The sequence below is a fragment of the Talaromyces marneffei genome, chromosome 1 (genome assembly GCF_009556855.1).
Source record: "Talaromyces marneffei chromosome 1, complete sequence".
Taxonomy (NCBI): domain Eukaryota; kingdom Fungi; phylum Ascomycota; class Eurotiomycetes; order Eurotiales; family Trichocomaceae; genus Talaromyces; species Talaromyces marneffei.
In genome coordinates, this window is record NC_072348.1 from 4300686 (window position 1) to 4317353 (window position 16668).

General features: G+C 46.8%; 10 protein-coding genes across 10 annotated transcripts; 5 read left to right on the forward strand and 5 right to left on the reverse strand.

Moving 5' to 3' along the window:
* Window positions 1–240: 240 nt before the first annotated feature.
* On the forward strand, window positions 241–1194 carry EYB26_001582 (uncharacterized protein; the record flags this gene model as incomplete). Its single annotated transcript, XM_054260891.1, has 2 exons — window positions 241–982; window positions 1070–1194. The coding sequence occupies 2 exons, from the start codon at window positions 241–243 to the stop codon at window positions 1192–1194; spliced, it is 867 nt and encodes a 288-aa protein (XP_054116866.1).
* A 656-nt stretch (window positions 1195–1850) lies between these two features.
* On the forward strand, window positions 1851–3437 carry EYB26_001583 (uncharacterized protein; the record flags this gene model as incomplete). Its single annotated transcript, XM_054260892.1, has 3 exons — window positions 1851–2008; window positions 2076–2547; window positions 2625–3437. The coding sequence occupies 3 exons, from the start codon at window positions 1851–1853 to the stop codon at window positions 3435–3437; spliced, it is 1443 nt and encodes a 480-aa protein (XP_054116867.1).
* A 195-nt stretch (window positions 3438–3632) lies between these two features.
* Window positions 3633–5069, reverse strand: EYB26_001584 (uncharacterized protein; the record flags this gene model as incomplete). Its single annotated transcript, XM_054260893.1, has 3 exons — window positions 3633–4136; window positions 4205–4837; window positions 4890–5069. The coding sequence occupies 3 exons, from the start codon at window positions 5067–5069 to the stop codon at window positions 3633–3635; spliced, it is 1317 nt and encodes a 438-aa protein (XP_054116868.1).
* A 307-nt stretch (window positions 5070–5376) lies between these two features.
* EYB26_001585 (uncharacterized protein) lies at window positions 5377–6816 on the forward strand (the record flags this gene model as incomplete). Its single annotated transcript, XM_054260894.1, has 2 exons — window positions 5377–6623; window positions 6681–6816. The coding sequence occupies 2 exons, from the start codon at window positions 5377–5379 to the stop codon at window positions 6814–6816; spliced, it is 1383 nt and encodes a 460-aa protein (XP_054116869.1).
* A 356-nt stretch (window positions 6817–7172) lies between these two features.
* EYB26_001586 (uncharacterized protein) lies at window positions 7173–8867 on the forward strand (the record flags this gene model as incomplete). Its single annotated transcript, XM_054260895.1, has 4 exons — window positions 7173–7286; window positions 7344–7525; window positions 7576–8590; window positions 8649–8867. The coding sequence occupies 4 exons, from the start codon at window positions 7173–7175 to the stop codon at window positions 8865–8867; spliced, it is 1530 nt and encodes a 509-aa protein (XP_054116870.1).
* Window positions 8868–8934: 67 nt separating this feature from the next.
* EYB26_001587 (uncharacterized protein) lies at window positions 8935–10673 on the reverse strand (the record flags this gene model as incomplete). The annotated part of the gene is made up of 2 exons (XM_054260896.1): window positions 8935–10401; window positions 10479–10673. 2 exons carry the CDS (start codon window positions 10671–10673, stop codon window positions 8935–8937), a joined length of 1662 nt encoding a protein of 553 aa, XP_054116871.1.
* A 273-nt stretch (window positions 10674–10946) lies between these two features.
* EYB26_001588 (uncharacterized protein) lies at window positions 10947–11774 on the forward strand (the record flags this gene model as incomplete). Its single annotated transcript, XM_054260897.1, has 3 exons — window positions 10947–11218; window positions 11277–11412; window positions 11472–11774. 3 exons carry the CDS (start codon window positions 10947–10949, stop codon window positions 11772–11774), a joined length of 711 nt encoding a protein of 236 aa, XP_054116872.1.
* A 42-nt stretch (window positions 11775–11816) lies between these two features.
* EYB26_001589 (uncharacterized protein) lies at window positions 11817–13252 on the reverse strand (the record flags this gene model as incomplete). Its single annotated transcript, XM_054260898.1, has 6 exons — window positions 11817–12285; window positions 12338–12427; window positions 12482–12558; window positions 12623–12905; window positions 12979–13135; window positions 13192–13252. 6 exons carry the CDS (start codon window positions 13250–13252, stop codon window positions 11817–11819), a joined length of 1137 nt encoding a protein of 378 aa, XP_054116873.1.
* A 218-nt stretch (window positions 13253–13470) lies between these two features.
* Window positions 13471–14398, reverse strand: EYB26_001590 (uncharacterized protein; the record flags this gene model as incomplete). The annotated part of the gene is made up of 2 exons (XM_054260899.1): window positions 13471–13592; window positions 13666–14398. 2 exons carry the CDS (start codon window positions 14396–14398, stop codon window positions 13471–13473), a joined length of 855 nt encoding a protein of 284 aa, XP_054116874.1.
* Window positions 14399–14811: 413 nt separating this feature from the next.
* EYB26_001591 (uncharacterized protein) lies at window positions 14812–16661 on the reverse strand (the record flags this gene model as incomplete). Its single annotated transcript, XM_054260900.1, has 6 exons — window positions 14812–15028; window positions 15085–15925; window positions 15978–16046; window positions 16098–16188; window positions 16247–16378; window positions 16431–16661. The coding sequence occupies 6 exons, from the start codon at window positions 16659–16661 to the stop codon at window positions 14812–14814; spliced, it is 1581 nt and encodes a 526-aa protein (XP_054116875.1).
* Window positions 16662–16668: the final 7 nt, after the last annotated feature.

The following is a 16668-nucleotide window of genomic DNA, read 5'->3' on the forward strand; positions in this document are numbered from 1 at the left end:
GGTAAAGGCAGACAGGCAATGTCAGTCACTTGGGATATCGCATAAGAAGACTAACCCCCGCCACCGTCACCATTGCACGAACTAGTCTGCTGTTCGAATCTATTAAACATTTACCCGTCTGACACTAATACAAATACCAAAAGACAAATACGAACAACCGCTGTTCTCGACAAAGTTATAAATTTATATATATAGTTACGCTTTTTAATACCAATCCAATTATCGACACCCCAAGACAAGATGAGCGTCGCGGCAGACCGAGCAGATCCCGGCCGCGCGGCGCTATACAAGGGCATGGAGGTCAGACAGGAGAACGAGTACGACCGACTGCGAATGCAGCACGAATTGCACAAGGACGCCATGCAAGGAGAGTTTGTAAGAGTGCCTCTCTCCAAAACAGAGCCTATCCGAGTGCTCGACTCGGCGACGGGCGACGGGCTGTGGATGAAGGATGTTGCGGAGCAGTACCCCAACGCAACCTTTGTGGGCACAGACATCAACGCCAAGCACTTTGAGCAGCTAAAGGATCTGCCGTCCTCCATTAGCTTCAAGATACAGTCCGTGATGGACCCCTGGCCGGCCGAGGATCACGGCGCTTACGACTTGGTGCACCAGCGGTACTGTCTGGCCATGTTCAACCCGCAGAAGGAAGAGGAGATTGTGTGCAAACTGTTCGAGTTAGTGAAGCCCGGCGGTTGCATTCAGCTGGTCGACGCAAATTTGTTGGGCTACGACGGTGGGCCGGAGCACCCTGGCATGGACCAAATGATGGCCTATATGGAGCGGGGATTCCGTGAGGCTGGCATGAACGCCGCGCCTGGCCCGTTGATTGCGGGTTGGCTGGAGAAGGCCGGTGCTGTGAAGATACAGGACACAATTTTCTCATTTCCGATGGGTCGTCTGGCGACAACGCGTGAAGCTCAGATTAGCACCACCTCGAATTTGTGTGCCATGATCGACAATTTCGCCATGATCGGGAGTAGTAAGTCCCACCACCACACAAAATGACAACCAGAGATATCTGAAAGAAAGAAAGAAAAAAAAAAAAAATACCTACTGACCGCTGCAGAATTTCCGGAATACTGGTTCTCGCCGGACCAGTTCAAGGCGCTCAAGGACGCCGTCGTGGACGAGATGGAAACCACCGGCAACACCTGGAGGTTCCACGTTGTCACAGCTGTAAAGTCGGACTGAGCGAGAAATAACCTTCTGCATGAACGCGAGGCTGAATTTTTTCTCGTGTTGATCACCTTAGTAAGTTAGAGCTGATAGGAATGACATTGACCGAGACGCTTGGCATATGTACTTTGTTCGTACAGAGTAAAAGCTTGTGGTGAAGGATCAATTAGGCCGGCGGATTTGCGGCACTGGCCCTATGGGGTCGTGGCGGGATTGTTAATTTATTAGACTACTTTTATACGACGTTGCTTCTGCAGAGTAACGTACTGTAAAGTGCCTCGAGGCGTCTTCGGTCGTGCTGATTCGCTGTGTTGCGGCGCATCCTGGCTGGTCTTGCATCGACCCCAACTTTTAGCTGCCTACAAAACATGTTGATCCAATCGTTCGTAGACATACATGTTTGCAATTGAACGGGGGCCAGCTTCTTATCATCTCGTTTCAATTTCCGTCTAGGTAACTATCCCTGATCCTACCGTCGTCGCAATTAGAAACCCCTGCGAAGTTTCGGGAGCGCACCGGGCAAATGGTTATTCTGTATATCATACGATGTAAAAACAAGACAGCCTCAGTCGTACTCGTACATGTCCCTCTTTTTGTCCCCCCATAATTTTACTTATAAGATAGGTTGCTTGATGACTTTGGTTACATTGCTAACTAGAGCCCAATTGACCATGACCCAGCCGTTTCTTACACCGCAAGGAAGAAGCACCACCTGCAAAGACCAGGCCACCGAGCAGACCTCCAAGAAGCTTCGATCAGCTTGCGACCGGTGTCACAGTGCCAAGGTCCGCTGCTCAGGTAAGAGTCCTTGCGAAAGATGTCAAAAGGAGTGAGCTCTCCTCTATCCGATATCCATGCTCGATCATGTGGTCGAACTAACTGCCCTAAAATGTTAGTAACCTTCCCTGTCGCTACAGCTTCCGTGCCAATCTCGGGAAGCCCAAGGGAAGCCTCAACAAGAAAACTAAAGAGACGCTGAGGCGTTTAGCGGAAGGCGCTCCGCCAGAAGGCCTGTTAGAGTCGCGACACATTCGCCGAATCCTGTCCTTGAGTAGGTCCGAAAAGGCGAGTAACAGCAGCAGCAACAGCAGCAGCAGCAGCAACAACAACAACAACAACGCCATCTTCTCCCCTGCAGTTGTTGTCGATAAAGGTCCACAGACGACGTCAGTTTTTCCAAGTAGCACAGGGTTGGGGTCACCCAACAACGACAGGGATCAAGATCAAGACCAGGATCTGTGTAACGGGGCTTCGGCCTCTTTCATTGAACCGCCGCCTAGAACGCCGCTATCTCAGACATATTCCCTCCTCGACATGGAGCATGTCGATGCACTGAATGAGGAAATACCAGGGATCGTGGGGACGCCGGTAAGCAAGCTAGCTAGCTACCGAAAATGGAATACAAGTGCCCTATAAACAGAAAGAGCGCTAACACATATCTCCAGTGCTCGATTTCTATACTAGATCACCTCCCAACGATACCGGATCCATGCATGGATAGCGACGGTAGCATAAATCTAGGGCTGGGTTGCGACGCATATAATACTCCGAGTTGCGATCGATTGGAAACCTTCAATTCGCTCGCAGCCCAGTGCGCAGGCCTTCCAGTTGACCATCAACCCCATCAGCATAACATCGCGAGCACCAATAGCAGCACCCCATCGTTTGATTTGTCTCCGCGACTGAACTCCCTACATAAATTAAGCACACCAATAACCCCATTCAAACCTCCCCAGATAGATTTCTGTTCATGTCTGCAAACAGTCGCAAACTGCATTGGCCAAATACGCGCTATCGAGCAGCGAGAGTCCCCCATGAGCCTCGAGAATAATCTCCACCACTACCCCATCGCACTTTCCACCGTCTCCTCAGCCCTGAAATGCCCAACCTGCTCCTCCGACTTACAGACTCTCCTGCTAGGATCTATGGTGATGAGCACTGTGTCCAAGTGGGCACACTGGCTTGTCTCGCCTCCAGCAGGGCTGGGCAGCACCTTTCAAGTTCAGTATAGCAGCGAATACGTCGCCTCCGAGGATGATAGTCGCATTGTGAGAGCAGTGCTGACCGCGAGAGCTCTGGCGAATAGCAGGCAGGTAGTCAGCTTGTTCCGGGACAGGCTGCGGAACGTTAGTACTGTCGAAATGCTGCAGATGGATTTTTTGCAATCGCAGGTATCTAGCGTGGCGAATTCTTTGGAGAGTTCGATCACAAAGTTTAATAGTCATGGATTGTTTGCTGATTCCAATCAGCCACTTTGATGTTCTCGGTCTTAGATGTCCGTAACGAAATGACATGACACTATAGATTGCCTAGATAGCGTTGCGATGGCGTTTATTTTTGTAAAGACACAGCCTATATAAATATACATAGGCGTAGTCAGCACGGAATTTCACCTGAGCTAAAACACATATGGTCTCTCAGTAACGGAATAGGCATTGTAGATGGCTCGAGAATCAGGCCTGTATTTCAACCTGATCGACACCCCCCCTGTTCTTCTCTAGTCCGCCGTCCTGTATCTCCTCAAATTCGCAAATGCACCTATCGATCCTGGTAAAGGCCTCCATTAATACCTCAACCGGGACCGCATAACATATCCGATACCATCCAATCTCATTCTTGAAATGATAGCTTGTCCCCGTTGCTAACGACACGCAATGTTTCTGCAAGAGCTTATTGAATTTCCCTTCCGCAACGATATCACGACAAGTGCATAATCGCGCAAATACGAACATGCCAGCATTTGCCTGGATGAAGGGGATCTCCCGGTCGAGGAGCATGTTGCGTATGTTTTGGTATGCTTTGAGAAGTTGTTTGCCGTTTTCGGTGCGCACAACCTCGATGGTCTCTTTGGATAGGAGGTGGCTGACTGCAAAACTGGCTGCGATGTTGGATACTTGTTGGTAGGCAGTTAATGCGCCACTTAGGCGGAGGGCGTGGTTGTACGTGATTAAAGCTCCCTAACAGAGAAATTCTCAGTATCAGGGGCCGACGGAGAGTAAGCCTCAGGGCATAGATATCTACTCACCATTCGAAGGCCACTACAGCCAAAGTCCTTGCTCAGGCTGTAGATGACATGAGCCGTTTCGTTAGGAGGTCCCACAGATAGTATGGATGTAAATGCATGCATGGTCGTTTGATCATGTCGGTGTTCGTCCTTCATATATGTCTCTTCTGGGGCATGCACAGAAAGAGCATAAACTTCGTCAGAGATATAATGTAAATTGTTTCTCTGGCAGAACTGCAGCAACGCTGTCATCGTTTCTTTCGGATAACATTGCCCTAACGGATTGTGCGGATTGCACACGAGGATTGCTTTCACGGGTACAGAAGAGGCGCGAAGTGCGAGCTCGTAATATCTAACACTTTGAGGGTCAAAGAACTGGTTTAGTGGAATCCCATCGACCGGTATGACTGTGGCATCGCTGCGGATTTGAATCGAGAGATTGAGCCCGGACCAGTAAGGGGTTGCGATGAGGATTCCGTCACCAGGGTCACAGATTTGCTCGACGAGAGTCTCAAGCGCAAAACTTCCCCCGGCGGTAAGCACCACATTGTTCTCGGAAATCTCACATGTTGGGTTGAAATGATTATTGACAGCGGAGGCGAGGAGTTGTCGTGCCTTGGGACTTCCACCGATGCCTGTTGAGTAGGATAAGTCCTGCTATGCTCAGCTAGATGAACAGAAGCAAAAGAGAAATTATTGGCCGTACTGCAGCGGTTATGTTCTCAACATGTCCGTTCACCTTGAGCCTCACGTTCTCCTGTAGCAGACAGTTTTCGGCGTTACTGAGGTCAATAATTTCATGGCCCCCAGTCAGAATAGCACCATGCTGCTTCAACAATGAGGGGATTATTGTTTCCGTTCGTCGCTGACAGCGTCTTGAAAGCATAGTTAATATATCACAGGTACTTCATTATCCTGGCGTAGAATTCCGATCGCATCTCAGCTGAGTCGGCATTGGCCTGTTGGATAGATATAATTAGTACTAGCTAGTTCACAATTTATAGACCTGGGGCTGAATCTCGGCCAATATTCTTCCAAAACCCAATTGATCCCTTCCGTAATAATTTTGCATGATTGCGGCATCTGCAGACAAGCGATTGAGCGATTTTGAACTTTCATGCGTACTACCCTTTGGTAGGGATATCAAAAGAAAAGGCTCTACTTGACGTACGTAAAGATATCGACCACGTGAGATGGATTTCCTGCGTGCCGTAGGAGGATGGCTTGTCTCCACACTCTTTTTACTCAAACAGGGAATGAAATGTATCAAAAGGGATACTTCGCCAGATGAAGGATACAACGCAAAATATAATTGGGACAGACACCTTTGGTGCCGAGATGTCGGCAGCATTCTAGAGTATATGCTCGCAATGGCTGGGTATACGGATGAATCGCAAGAATTCCATTACCAATTTTTTGCCCGTTACATCGCGGAGTCATTTGGCCAACACCCTACGACGACAGCTCTACCACTAGAAGAAAAGAATAAGTCCTTCATGACGGATGATCATACTCCCATCGAATTGAGCTGGAAATGGTCGGCATCACATAAACTGCCGACGGTACGATACTCAATTGATCCGGTCCCTGCAGAGCTGGACACCTTTAATACACGTGCGACAAATGAGCTCGTGGAAAAGATACTACCTTCCTCCAGCTTCGTTGATCTTCGCTGGTATGATAAGCTTGTAGACATGCTCACTACCCCTACTTCTGACACGGATGGGGAAAAGCTTCTACAATCTGATATCGCATCATCATCAAAGCTGCCGCATTCGCAGGAGTTCTTGGCGTTTGATCTGGAGAAGAGGATCAAAAACAACAGCAGAAATATCATGCTAAAGGCATACTTTCTCCCGCAATGGAAAGCCCTTCTAAATGCCGAATCCACCTTCTCCCTCGTACAATCCAGCATCAAAACCCTATCCGCATCCCAACCCGATACTCTACTATACGAATCATGGAATCTGGTAGCAGACTATATCCAATCTTTCAACTCCGATAATGGACGACCACAAGTCGAAATGACAGCACTCGATTGCATTGATCCATCCCAATCACGCATCAAGATCTATCTCCGCTCTTCCCGCACAAAATTTAACGATGTTCTTGATATGATGACTCTTGGAGGCCGGATATCCACTCATATCCAAGGCGAACTGTTGGAATCACTGAAATCAATATGGTGCTCTGTTCTGAGTCTAGAGGAAAAGGAGTTGGATACAGATCTCCCGGTAAACAACCATCGAACAGCAGGGATCTTGTATTTGGCGGAACTGAGGCCTGGGCGTCCCGTTCCCAAAATCAAGGTTTATATTCCAGCCAAACATTATGGAAAGAATGATCTGTGTGTGGCGCAGGGGATATCAAGGTACCTTACTAGCAGGGCGCATGCTTTTGCTGATGGGAATGACTATTTGACTGGGGTGAAGCGGCTTTGGTAAGTTCAACCCATGTGTATACCAACAAGATATAAACCTAATAAGCTTGTTAATAGCCATCATCGCAACCTCGAGGATGGTTTAGGTTTTCATACATATGTATCCGTTGCAGTCGATAAAAGCGGGTTGGATGTCACTACATACTTCAATCCGGAAATCTATCACGAGTCGCGAAGATTACCTACCGAGTGAGGTATATACATCTAGGAAACTCAGTTGATCGGTGCCCATTTTTTCTAAGTTTCAAAGTCTGAACACGAGCAACTCGCATTTCGCACGGTGTTAGTATTGGCGCATTATAGTCGGTATCTTAATTTTGTTTATGTTTCTATACCTCGGCGTTCTAATTCTCCAAATTATTCACCGATCTCGGGCTGTATAGCCCTAGCCCTAAACCCTAAGTTCTCAATATTGTAAGGATAGTGAAGTACACCCAACGTCCATGCTGACATTGGTGTCAAGCATTTTGCCGGCTTGTAATATTTCGAAGTGATATGCAGGTGTGGAACGTGATTCCTTGATTTCGATCGCTGCATCATTGTGCAGGTATGGACTCGTACTACTGGTTATTTCTATGTGGTGCCATCGTGGTTTCCGTTGCTATCTTCAAGCCTGGATTAATATCGTCCTCGGCTACGATAACATGCGAAAACCTCATCCATGTATGTTCGTCTCTCGTTCTTGCGTAGATTGATCCTGATTCGGATTTTACCAAATAGAGCTATCTTCAACGGGTATATTCCATCACAAACAGCAACGGCCAACACATCCGGGGCCCAAAATGGTCATGGCCCCATGGACACTTTTTTGACAAATTTGTCAACGGTTACGCAAAATGTAGGGAATGGAGACAATCGTTCGGGGATGTCTATCGCGTTTGGGCTGCGAACACTCCTGAGATGTGAGACCTAAGCTCCCATGTCTCCATAAACTGACTAACGTGGAGGATAGCGTTATCACTACCTCGCAAGACGTACGAGTATTTCACATAGACTCGACTTTCCATCATAAGTCTGCGTCGAGTAACGCAGGCTGGTTTTTTCATGAGCTTTTGGGCGATTGCATGGGCTTTGTTAATGGCGAAAGATGGAAGCAACTCCGGTCAAAAGTCAACCAACATTTCACGCATGAAGCGTTAACGCAGAGTACTGATGCTCTGAATGATACTGTCCGAAACTATCTGATGACGATAACCGCAGATCAGGTCAAGGACGAAACTAAAAATCAGGTCACACTCCACGTAGCCAGTGCTCTCGGAAAATTGGTCTTCTACTGCACAGCAGAGAGGATATATGGGCCGATGACGACCGATGAAAAGGACGAGTTGTGGTCCATAGGCGAGCAGCGATTCCCACTACTACGATTTGCGCTTGCTGGACCCGCATATCGCTTTGGTGTCTTTAGTTCCCTATGCATGCAGGCCAAAACAGAACTGGCTGAATTTCAGACGAATTGGTTCGCATTCAATGAGAAAATGTACGAGTCGCGGAGGACTCTCGCATCACGAGGTCAATTCATAGTGCCACTCTGGGAGTCCATGCAAGAAAATCGTATAGGCAAAAATGAACTGCTACAGACACTAGACGAAATGTTGTTTGCGAACCTTGACGTTGCTTCTCATGTCCTGACATGGATGGTTATTCACGTTGCTGAAAACCCCAGGATACAAAAGGATCTTCGCGAGGAAGCTGCTGATGAACAACAACGAAGTCTTAGCCAATACCTTCAACAGAAGACAACTTTGCTTGGGCAAAGCTTCTTAGAATCGATGCGCCTTCGACCCTTTACAGCTTTCTCTATACCGGAAAGCGCATCTGAAGATAAGATATTTAGTAATGATATTCGCGTCCCTGCAGGTACCTCAGTTGTTGTGGACACTATCGCAATTAATATCGACAATCCATTTTGGGGTGAGGACAGTCATAAGTTCAGACCTGAACGTTTCAAGGGTATCAGTCCGATTGATGTGAGTATAAGAGTTAAATAACTATGAATATAGCAGTAGGCTAACCATCGAATCTCAGATGCGATACAATCTCTTCACTTTCGGATTCGGCACGAGAAAATGCTTAGGTCAGTACTTTGCTGAGGCGGTAGTAAAGTTATGTGTAATCAATCTTCTTGATTTCTATGATATTAGGGTTGTCCATCCATCTGATGGCGCGCAATCTGGACAAAATAAGACATGGATCCCGGCTAGCGATATGCGTCTTACGCTCACAAAGAGGGATACAAGTAATTAGATAAGTCGTAGCCTTGTGAAAAGGTTCATAGTGGATAGCTCAAAATGGAAAGAAAGAAAGAAACTATTCATTGTTCAACTTCCTCGCTGACAGCTTTTGTCTTCATCGACTTCCATTCCGTGCCGAGAGCCCCCAATATTGATAGACAACTCAGTGCTAATGCAACATAAAATGTGTTAATAATAGCATTGCGATAGATAGGAAGTACTCGCAGGAGTTGATCATCTGAAAATAGCGTTGGGATATCTGTTGCACCAGTTTTCAATAGTGTATCCACGCTAATATTAGGGAAAACATTATGGATATCAACAATGGTGTTTTGAAAGATACTCTGAGACACGGAGACAAATATAGAGCCAGAAACCATTTGAAAAAGAGTGATCAATGACACTCCGATCGGGATGTCCTCCGAAGGGAGCACAGTCTGCACAACTAGCATTGGCTGTTGGAGACCGAACCCGATCCCGAAGCCAAATAGAACTTGATATCCAATCCATTTCGGCGATGGAGTATCAAGCGCAAAGGTCATAAGTAACCCAGCGCCAACAGCCGACAGCACAGCGCCCGCGATCATCGCCGGATTCGAGTAGCCCATCATGTTGGTCAAAATGCCTGCAAAAACAGACATGACGACAAATCCAAGAATCAGAGGCGTGAGCATCACACCGGATCGTAGCGCAGACGAGCCTCGAACCGCCTGGAAATAGATTGGAAGGTAGGTTACAGCCACAAACATGGCTGCAGCTGTACATGCCGCAAACAAAGCCGCAGCCCACATGCTCCTAGATTGCACGATTGTACTAGGAATCGTCCGGGACTTTGAGAGCCACTTCTCCATTGCCAGGAAGGCAAGAAGTAAAACACCGGCGACGACAAACAGTGCTATAACACGACCGCTATTCCAGGATGACTGTGATCCACCTAGTTGCAGAGCAAGGATGAGGCAGACGAGCGAGGCTAGAATGACAACCATTCCAAAGAGGTCAAATTGCTTTATCTTCTGTGTCAGAGTCGCTCGATTCTTGCCGTTGTTGTCGCTATGCTCTATCTTCTTCACACAAACTGCCACAATGGCCATAGTCACTGCGCCAATCGGGGCATTAATACCGAAGCACCAGCGCCATGTGCTTCTCTCCGTCAGGGCTCCTCCTATAAATGGCCCTGCGATACTTGAGATACCAAATATACCAGTGATAATCCCAAGCAGACCGGAACGTTTTTCCAGAGGTGCAGACTGTGCTATTATCAGAACAGCCCCTGACATAAGGCCAGACGCTCCAACTCCAGCAATTGCGCGGCCTAGAATCAAAGCAATAGAATTCAGCGCCGCGGCACATATGATTGAGCCAACAACAAAAATAAGCATTGCAAATAGATAGACATGTTTCACTGTCACCAAGCTGTACGCTTTTCCGTACAGCAGTTGAAACGTGGCGGTGGTAAGGAGGTAGGCAGATGTCCACCAGCCAACATCCCCGAGGGAGTGAAAACTATCTGAGATTTTCGGAGTTGCTGTTGCGATAACTGTTTGGTCCTATTAATAATTACACGAAAGTTAGAAGAGAGCCGTAGATTAGTTAATAAGGGCTTAACCATTGAAAGGAATCGTACTAGTCCACAGAGGAACACTGCCAGACACAGCGAGAATACGATAGCACTCAACCTTATTGAGCTTAGGTGCACCGGGTTTTGAGCATCCTCTGGCCCCTTCTCTGGCGGGGGACTGTGCGTGCCTATTGGCATGGCATTCGTATTCTCGTCGATTTCATTCTTTGTCCTCTCTGACACTGAAGCTTCCGACATCATTGGAATTAAACTTTTTTTTTAAAAAAAAAACAGCTCCCTTTTTTCCCCTTCTTTCATACTGGACTTGAGTAAAACTGAGTCCTACTGACTCCAGAGAAGCTTGCCGTGGAAAACATGAGTTCTCCCTCGGTGAATATATCGAGGTTTAATGCGCCGACTAAATCCCTTGTCGATCCCCAACCTCGTTAAACGTATCCCAGTCCTGGTCTCTGATATGTCCCAGTAAGCACATCCAATGGCAAGTATACTATTCAGCAAGAAAATCACGCCATCATGGATGAAACAACTAGTCATCACTGGTATTTTGCATATGGCTCCAATATGTCCCTCTCGGTCCTGACAGGCCGGCGCAGTATCAAGCCATTGAAGGTTGAATTGGTCTCTATACCCAGTCATGTGCTGTGCTTCAATGTTCCTGGAATGCCGTATACGGAACCTGCAATGGGAGGGATCTCGGAAAAGCAACACAAAGGACAGGAGTCGGTAACTGGGGTGGCTTACATGCTTACGGATGATGACTTCTCTCGGTTGGTGGCTAGCGAAGGGTGAGTGCGAAAAATGAACCCATTGTATCTCTTGATCTGATTTGAATACGTGAACAAGAGGAGGGATTGCATATACTCTAGTGCAGCTAGATTCCCTCTCCTTGCGTGACGGTTCCACAATTCCTATAAACACATTTACGGCTCGAAGGCCTGTTTCAATTGGAAAGCAACGACTTCCATCCGAAAGATACATGGTCCGTTCAGTCGATTTACATCTCTTCAAGGTTAAGGTCTGACGAATTTCTACGACCAGGGATTGCTGATCAACGGCGCCAAAGAGCATGGCCTTCCACCATGTTATATCGCCCGTTTAGTAGTTCAACCAACCTTCCGAGCTGGGACAACACGACGATGGATTCTCGGGCGATGGCTATTTAATCTACTATGGCAACCAGTCAGTCGTTGGATCCAATGGGGAGTTCGAACGTACATGGACAGTTCAGGTCACGTACCGACCTGGTATTTGACGGGTTTCGACTTTCTACTCGATCTGATGTGGGCGCAGCACGATTATTTGCATCGATTTCTATGGGGTCGTGGGGACGGTCTTCAATGAAGGTAGTTATGGTTATGACTTGGCTATGTTTCTTACTAATAGTTAATGCTCGGCTTCAGGATACACAGATTTGACTACAGCGCAAAGGTCATCGTCCCAAAGTGGCTTTACTGAATCCTCCAGGACGCTAAGCTCTCGCCCATATCTCTTAGCGCACTCTTCAACCTCTTTCAGCACTCGAATTACATTGCGGCCGATGATCTTTTCCACGTTCTCTCGTGATATGCCCCTTATCAACATAGCCTCCACGAGGTCAGGATACCTTGAGACATCCTCGAGACCGTTGACAGCTTTCATCATACCGTCATAATCGGATCCAAGACCAATATGATCAAAGCCGATTCGTTCGGCAACATAAAGAATATGGTCAATGACGTGACTAATGTTTGCAATACTAGAGTCAAGATGGTTCAACGTAGGGATGAGCGCGATCATGATGATCCCTCGGTTTAGTTTGAGCTTGTCTAAAGCTTCATCACTGACATTCCGGTCCGTAGAGACTATATTTGCGCTTTTCAAACCGTTAGCACCATTGCGTCTCAATACATTGGCCGCTGACTTACACGCAGGAATGGGTGAATGCAACAGGTGCTAAAGAAAGTTCTAAGGCGGATAAGGTGGTTTCTCTGCTTGTATGAGATAGATCGATCATCCTGATCTGTTAGATTAGAAGTAGTCATTGAATAGTTGCCTCAGACCGAACTCACATGCCAATCCGGTTCATCTCACGGATTATTTCCTTGCCCTTAGCTGACAATCCTCCATGTAGTGGAGGGTTCGATGTCTATTTACGTCAGAAAGCTCTCCACGATAAATCCTCTTAAAGGAAGGAAAGTTAACCAACTCACTGCACTATCAGCGTACTGATTATGCTTGCTATGTGTCAAAGTCACATATCGAACGCCGAGTTTATGATACATGCGTAAGACACTGCTACTATCTCCGATCTGGTGCAGTCCCTCGACACCCATAAGACAAACAAACTTATCCTTTTCGAATATGCGCATGATGTCGTCTGCAGACTCGCACATTTCCCATTTATCTGCATATAGTTCTGCGAGACGGTAGACCAGGTCTATTTGTTGCAGGGTATCTCGGACCATGTTCTCCAAGTCAGCTTCTCCTTTTGGGCTTGCCGGAGCTTCACTGTTAGCTGTATTCATGGCGAAGGACTCTGAGACAATGAAATAGTCGCCCATCCTACCAAGGCATGAAAACACTCCAAAAAGCTCCTCCCGATTTTCCACGTATCAGCCGACTCACATCTACATGACCAGCGAGATTCTTGTTCACTGCAAAGCGGTCATCCAGTGCATTCTTATAGTAAGCGCGAATAAGATGAGGCCAGTCATTGTGACCATCTGACGGCGTTAGCTTTGCTTCCCTATAAGAAACATACGAGGCTCAGATTTCTCACCAATAAGCGGCACTTTACTCAGTATATTGAGTGCTTCTAGACGAAGATTGGGTGTGGACATGGTCGTTTTTAAATTTTATAGGGTTCGCCTTGTAAATAGTGTTCAAATTGATGAAGTTGCCAGACAATTTCAAGTTTATATATATGGATATTTAGAATCCGACCGGCGATTATACAGTTCATATTGATGAACTTCAGATGGATTGCATTGCTATACTTTCTATCTACGAGTCAACTGGTATGGCTAGATATTCAACATTTGAAGGGATTGGGAATTCATTATAAGCCTTTCTTCGCAACAACAACATGAGTCCGCCATTCATTTCCTACAGTTCTCAGCTCGTTCTCAAGCGCCGTCCGCAATTGACTAATTTCCGCTGGTGGCGGAAAGCCAGGTAAAGCTATACGCATCGTTATTTAGACATGATCTTTCACCTCTCTTTGTAGATCTACGATATCTTGAGAAAGACTTACTACCAAGTAATGCCTGGGCTCCATCCAGCAGAGCCAACAATACTGCGATGGCACGCTCTCCTTGAGCCTTATCCTCGGCCAGAGGACCGCACTTGTTTATGACGAGCGTCTCCTCAATATCTTCAGCCCCAACCTCTTTTAACCAGCCCGTAATCTTGGGTCCGGGACTGAGATTATGTCCCATCATCTTCCAAGCTTTCCCCATCATATCGCGGAATTGCGCCATGGCAGCATGCTCGGGCCCGTCAATGATAGTTTCCATGTCTCCATCGTGGATTTGGATATATCCGCCCGGTTTGACGCAGGAAAATAATTTGGTGATGGCATCGACGCTCTTCGCATCGTTGCAAACGGGTAGCACAAATCGCTGATGCACTAGGTCGAAATAATTGTGGTACTGCTCAGGCCATTCGTCGAAGATATTCTGAAGAATGAGCTCAAGATTGGCCGGGCGCTGCTCAATCGGTATAAAGTGTTGCGATGCGATATCCGCGCCGACTAGTTGCGCTGTTGGGGCGAGCGAGTACGTTTTTGCAAGATCCACAAGCCAGTATCCATCTGCAGTGGCAGAGTCAAGGATCTTGATATCTGGCTTGGAGAAGTCTATTGGCGCCCGCGCGAGCTTGCCGTCCATGTTGATTTTGACGAGCTCATGTTGAACCCGGAGACGGACATACTCACCTTCGTGTCGAGGTCCGCCGTAGCTATCTCCTGTTGTTTGAGAATCCGACATTTTACTGACTATATTTGTTGCTGTTCACGAAGAGGAAAATTGATGTGCCTTGCAAGCAATTTATATGACCTGCGATTTGGCGCGAATACGCCGAACTATTCGGTGACTATTTTTGAGTATCCGTTGAGAGAAATTTGAAGATTATCTGCCGTTCCGACTTACGATTCCAAGATTGAAAAGATTTTATCATATAAAAAACACTCTGATACAAAATTCAATCTTGGAACTGTCAGATTCGCGTGCGCCAATGATCAAACCGCATGCATGTTACGAGATGTCGATTCCGATATGCTACCTAGGTAGATTTCTAAATCAAACAGGCTTATTTATCGTAATGGATATATTTTAGGTACAGTTCACATCCAAACTTGAACAATGATCAATATTCTGCTCCATAAAGTACATTCTCGGGTCTACGATGTGGACGGAGCATTCCTTTCACGACTGCGAACGCGTATATTGGCCTTCATATCAGCGAGAAATGTCCCTTCAATAGCCATTACTTTGGGAAACTCTTTCTTGCTAGAATCCCATTCAATGTCATACTCATGGATGAGAAGACCAAACACCAATTTCACCAGACGCACCGCATAGAACCGGCCCGGACATGCTTGCTTCCCATACCCCCATCTAGAATCAGTTAGACATATACTGTATTAACAAGCGAGATATGTCGGGAGTCTTACGAAAGAAATTTCTCATCAAACACAGCTGCCTTCACTCTGCCTTCACTCCGGTGCGAGAAGTCCGGCCCTGCAAACCGGAACGCATCAAAGCTAGATGCGTCCTTGTAGTTGTCTGGGTCCATATTTGTTGAGGCGGCAGCAAACGCAATTCGACTACGGGGTTTCAGATTCATACCATCCGGAAGTGTAATCGATTCCATAGCAGTTCGTTGTCCCGAAAAACATGCTGCCGGATGATGTCGAAGTGTCTCACGGATGAAGCTGTCTAGAAGATGCAGTGAGTCGAGCATGGTTTTGGACCATTCTCTTCCGTGTTGTTCTAAGGAAGTCTCAATTTCTGTGCGTAAAACGCCGAGAATTTCAGGTTGAAGAAGTAAATGCCAGATCAGGTTATATGTGAGACTGATCGAAGTGCCAGTGCTCGCGAAGCTGAGGTGAACGATCCTTCTCGCATGCCGGCTGGCATCATTCTCGCGAGGGGATGGAGTAATTTGATCCAAGGCGAACTGAATGACATCCATGTAATATGATTTTTCACCCTTACTCTGCCATGCAATATCTCGCTCATCCATTCGTTCCTGGATTTTGGGTCGGATATAATCCGTGGCCTTATGAAGATCCCATCGGAATTTAAGCGAGACAAGCCAGTAGAATGGCTTGCGGAAGATCCCCAACGGAAGAAAATTCCACAATACTCCACTGATGAATACCGTTTGGGTGTATTTTGTGCAAGCCGCCATATATTTAGGGTCTCTGCATAGGTCGATTCCTACTAGGGCTCGACTAGAGATGTTGTGTACCAGACGCGCACACAGCTCATAGCAATTGAATGTTTGGAACTCTAGGAGACGTTAGCTTCTTGCATACACGTAGATAAAATTTAGGCTTCCAACCAGGCAAATCCCCCAGATGATGGCGAAATTGGTAATTCGCTTCATCTGCTAATTCGCTAATTATGGGAGCTGGAAAGTTAGCTAACGCTGTTCAATGATCAGGCACATTTGACCACCTACTCATCTTGCGGTTCATGAACCTGGAGACTAGGTCGATTTCCATGTCATTTGCAATAGCAATATCGCCAACAGTAGCTTCCATGTTCATGTTCTGCGATTTCAGGCTTAGCTCCTTGTATCATCAATTGAATGCTAGATGAGCAGCGTACATCGTTTAGATGCTGCGCAAAGTTTAGAGAATGTCGGTTTATCTTTTTCAGCGAAGGTAAATACTTCGCTGGTAGAATCATAGCATCCACGCCAAATAGCTTGACAACAAACGGTAATCCATTTTTATTGTACTTTGTGAACTTGGTTAGCCTGATCTTCCCGTTGAGATATTGAACCCCCTACCTTTTTGTACCCCTCTGCTTCATACGTTTGCAACCGAAACGGCGATGCAGGTTCCCAGTCGATGAAATACTTGACAAACGGCCTACTAACCTTGGGCACGTTCTTGTATGTTGGGTGGCCATTTCCAATCCATACCAGGAATATGATTGTTATGCCGACGAGGACCGTGAGAGACCCGGCAGGATATGTTTCGGCAGAGAGAAGTGAGATTATTCTTGCTTGGGTTGACATGATGAAT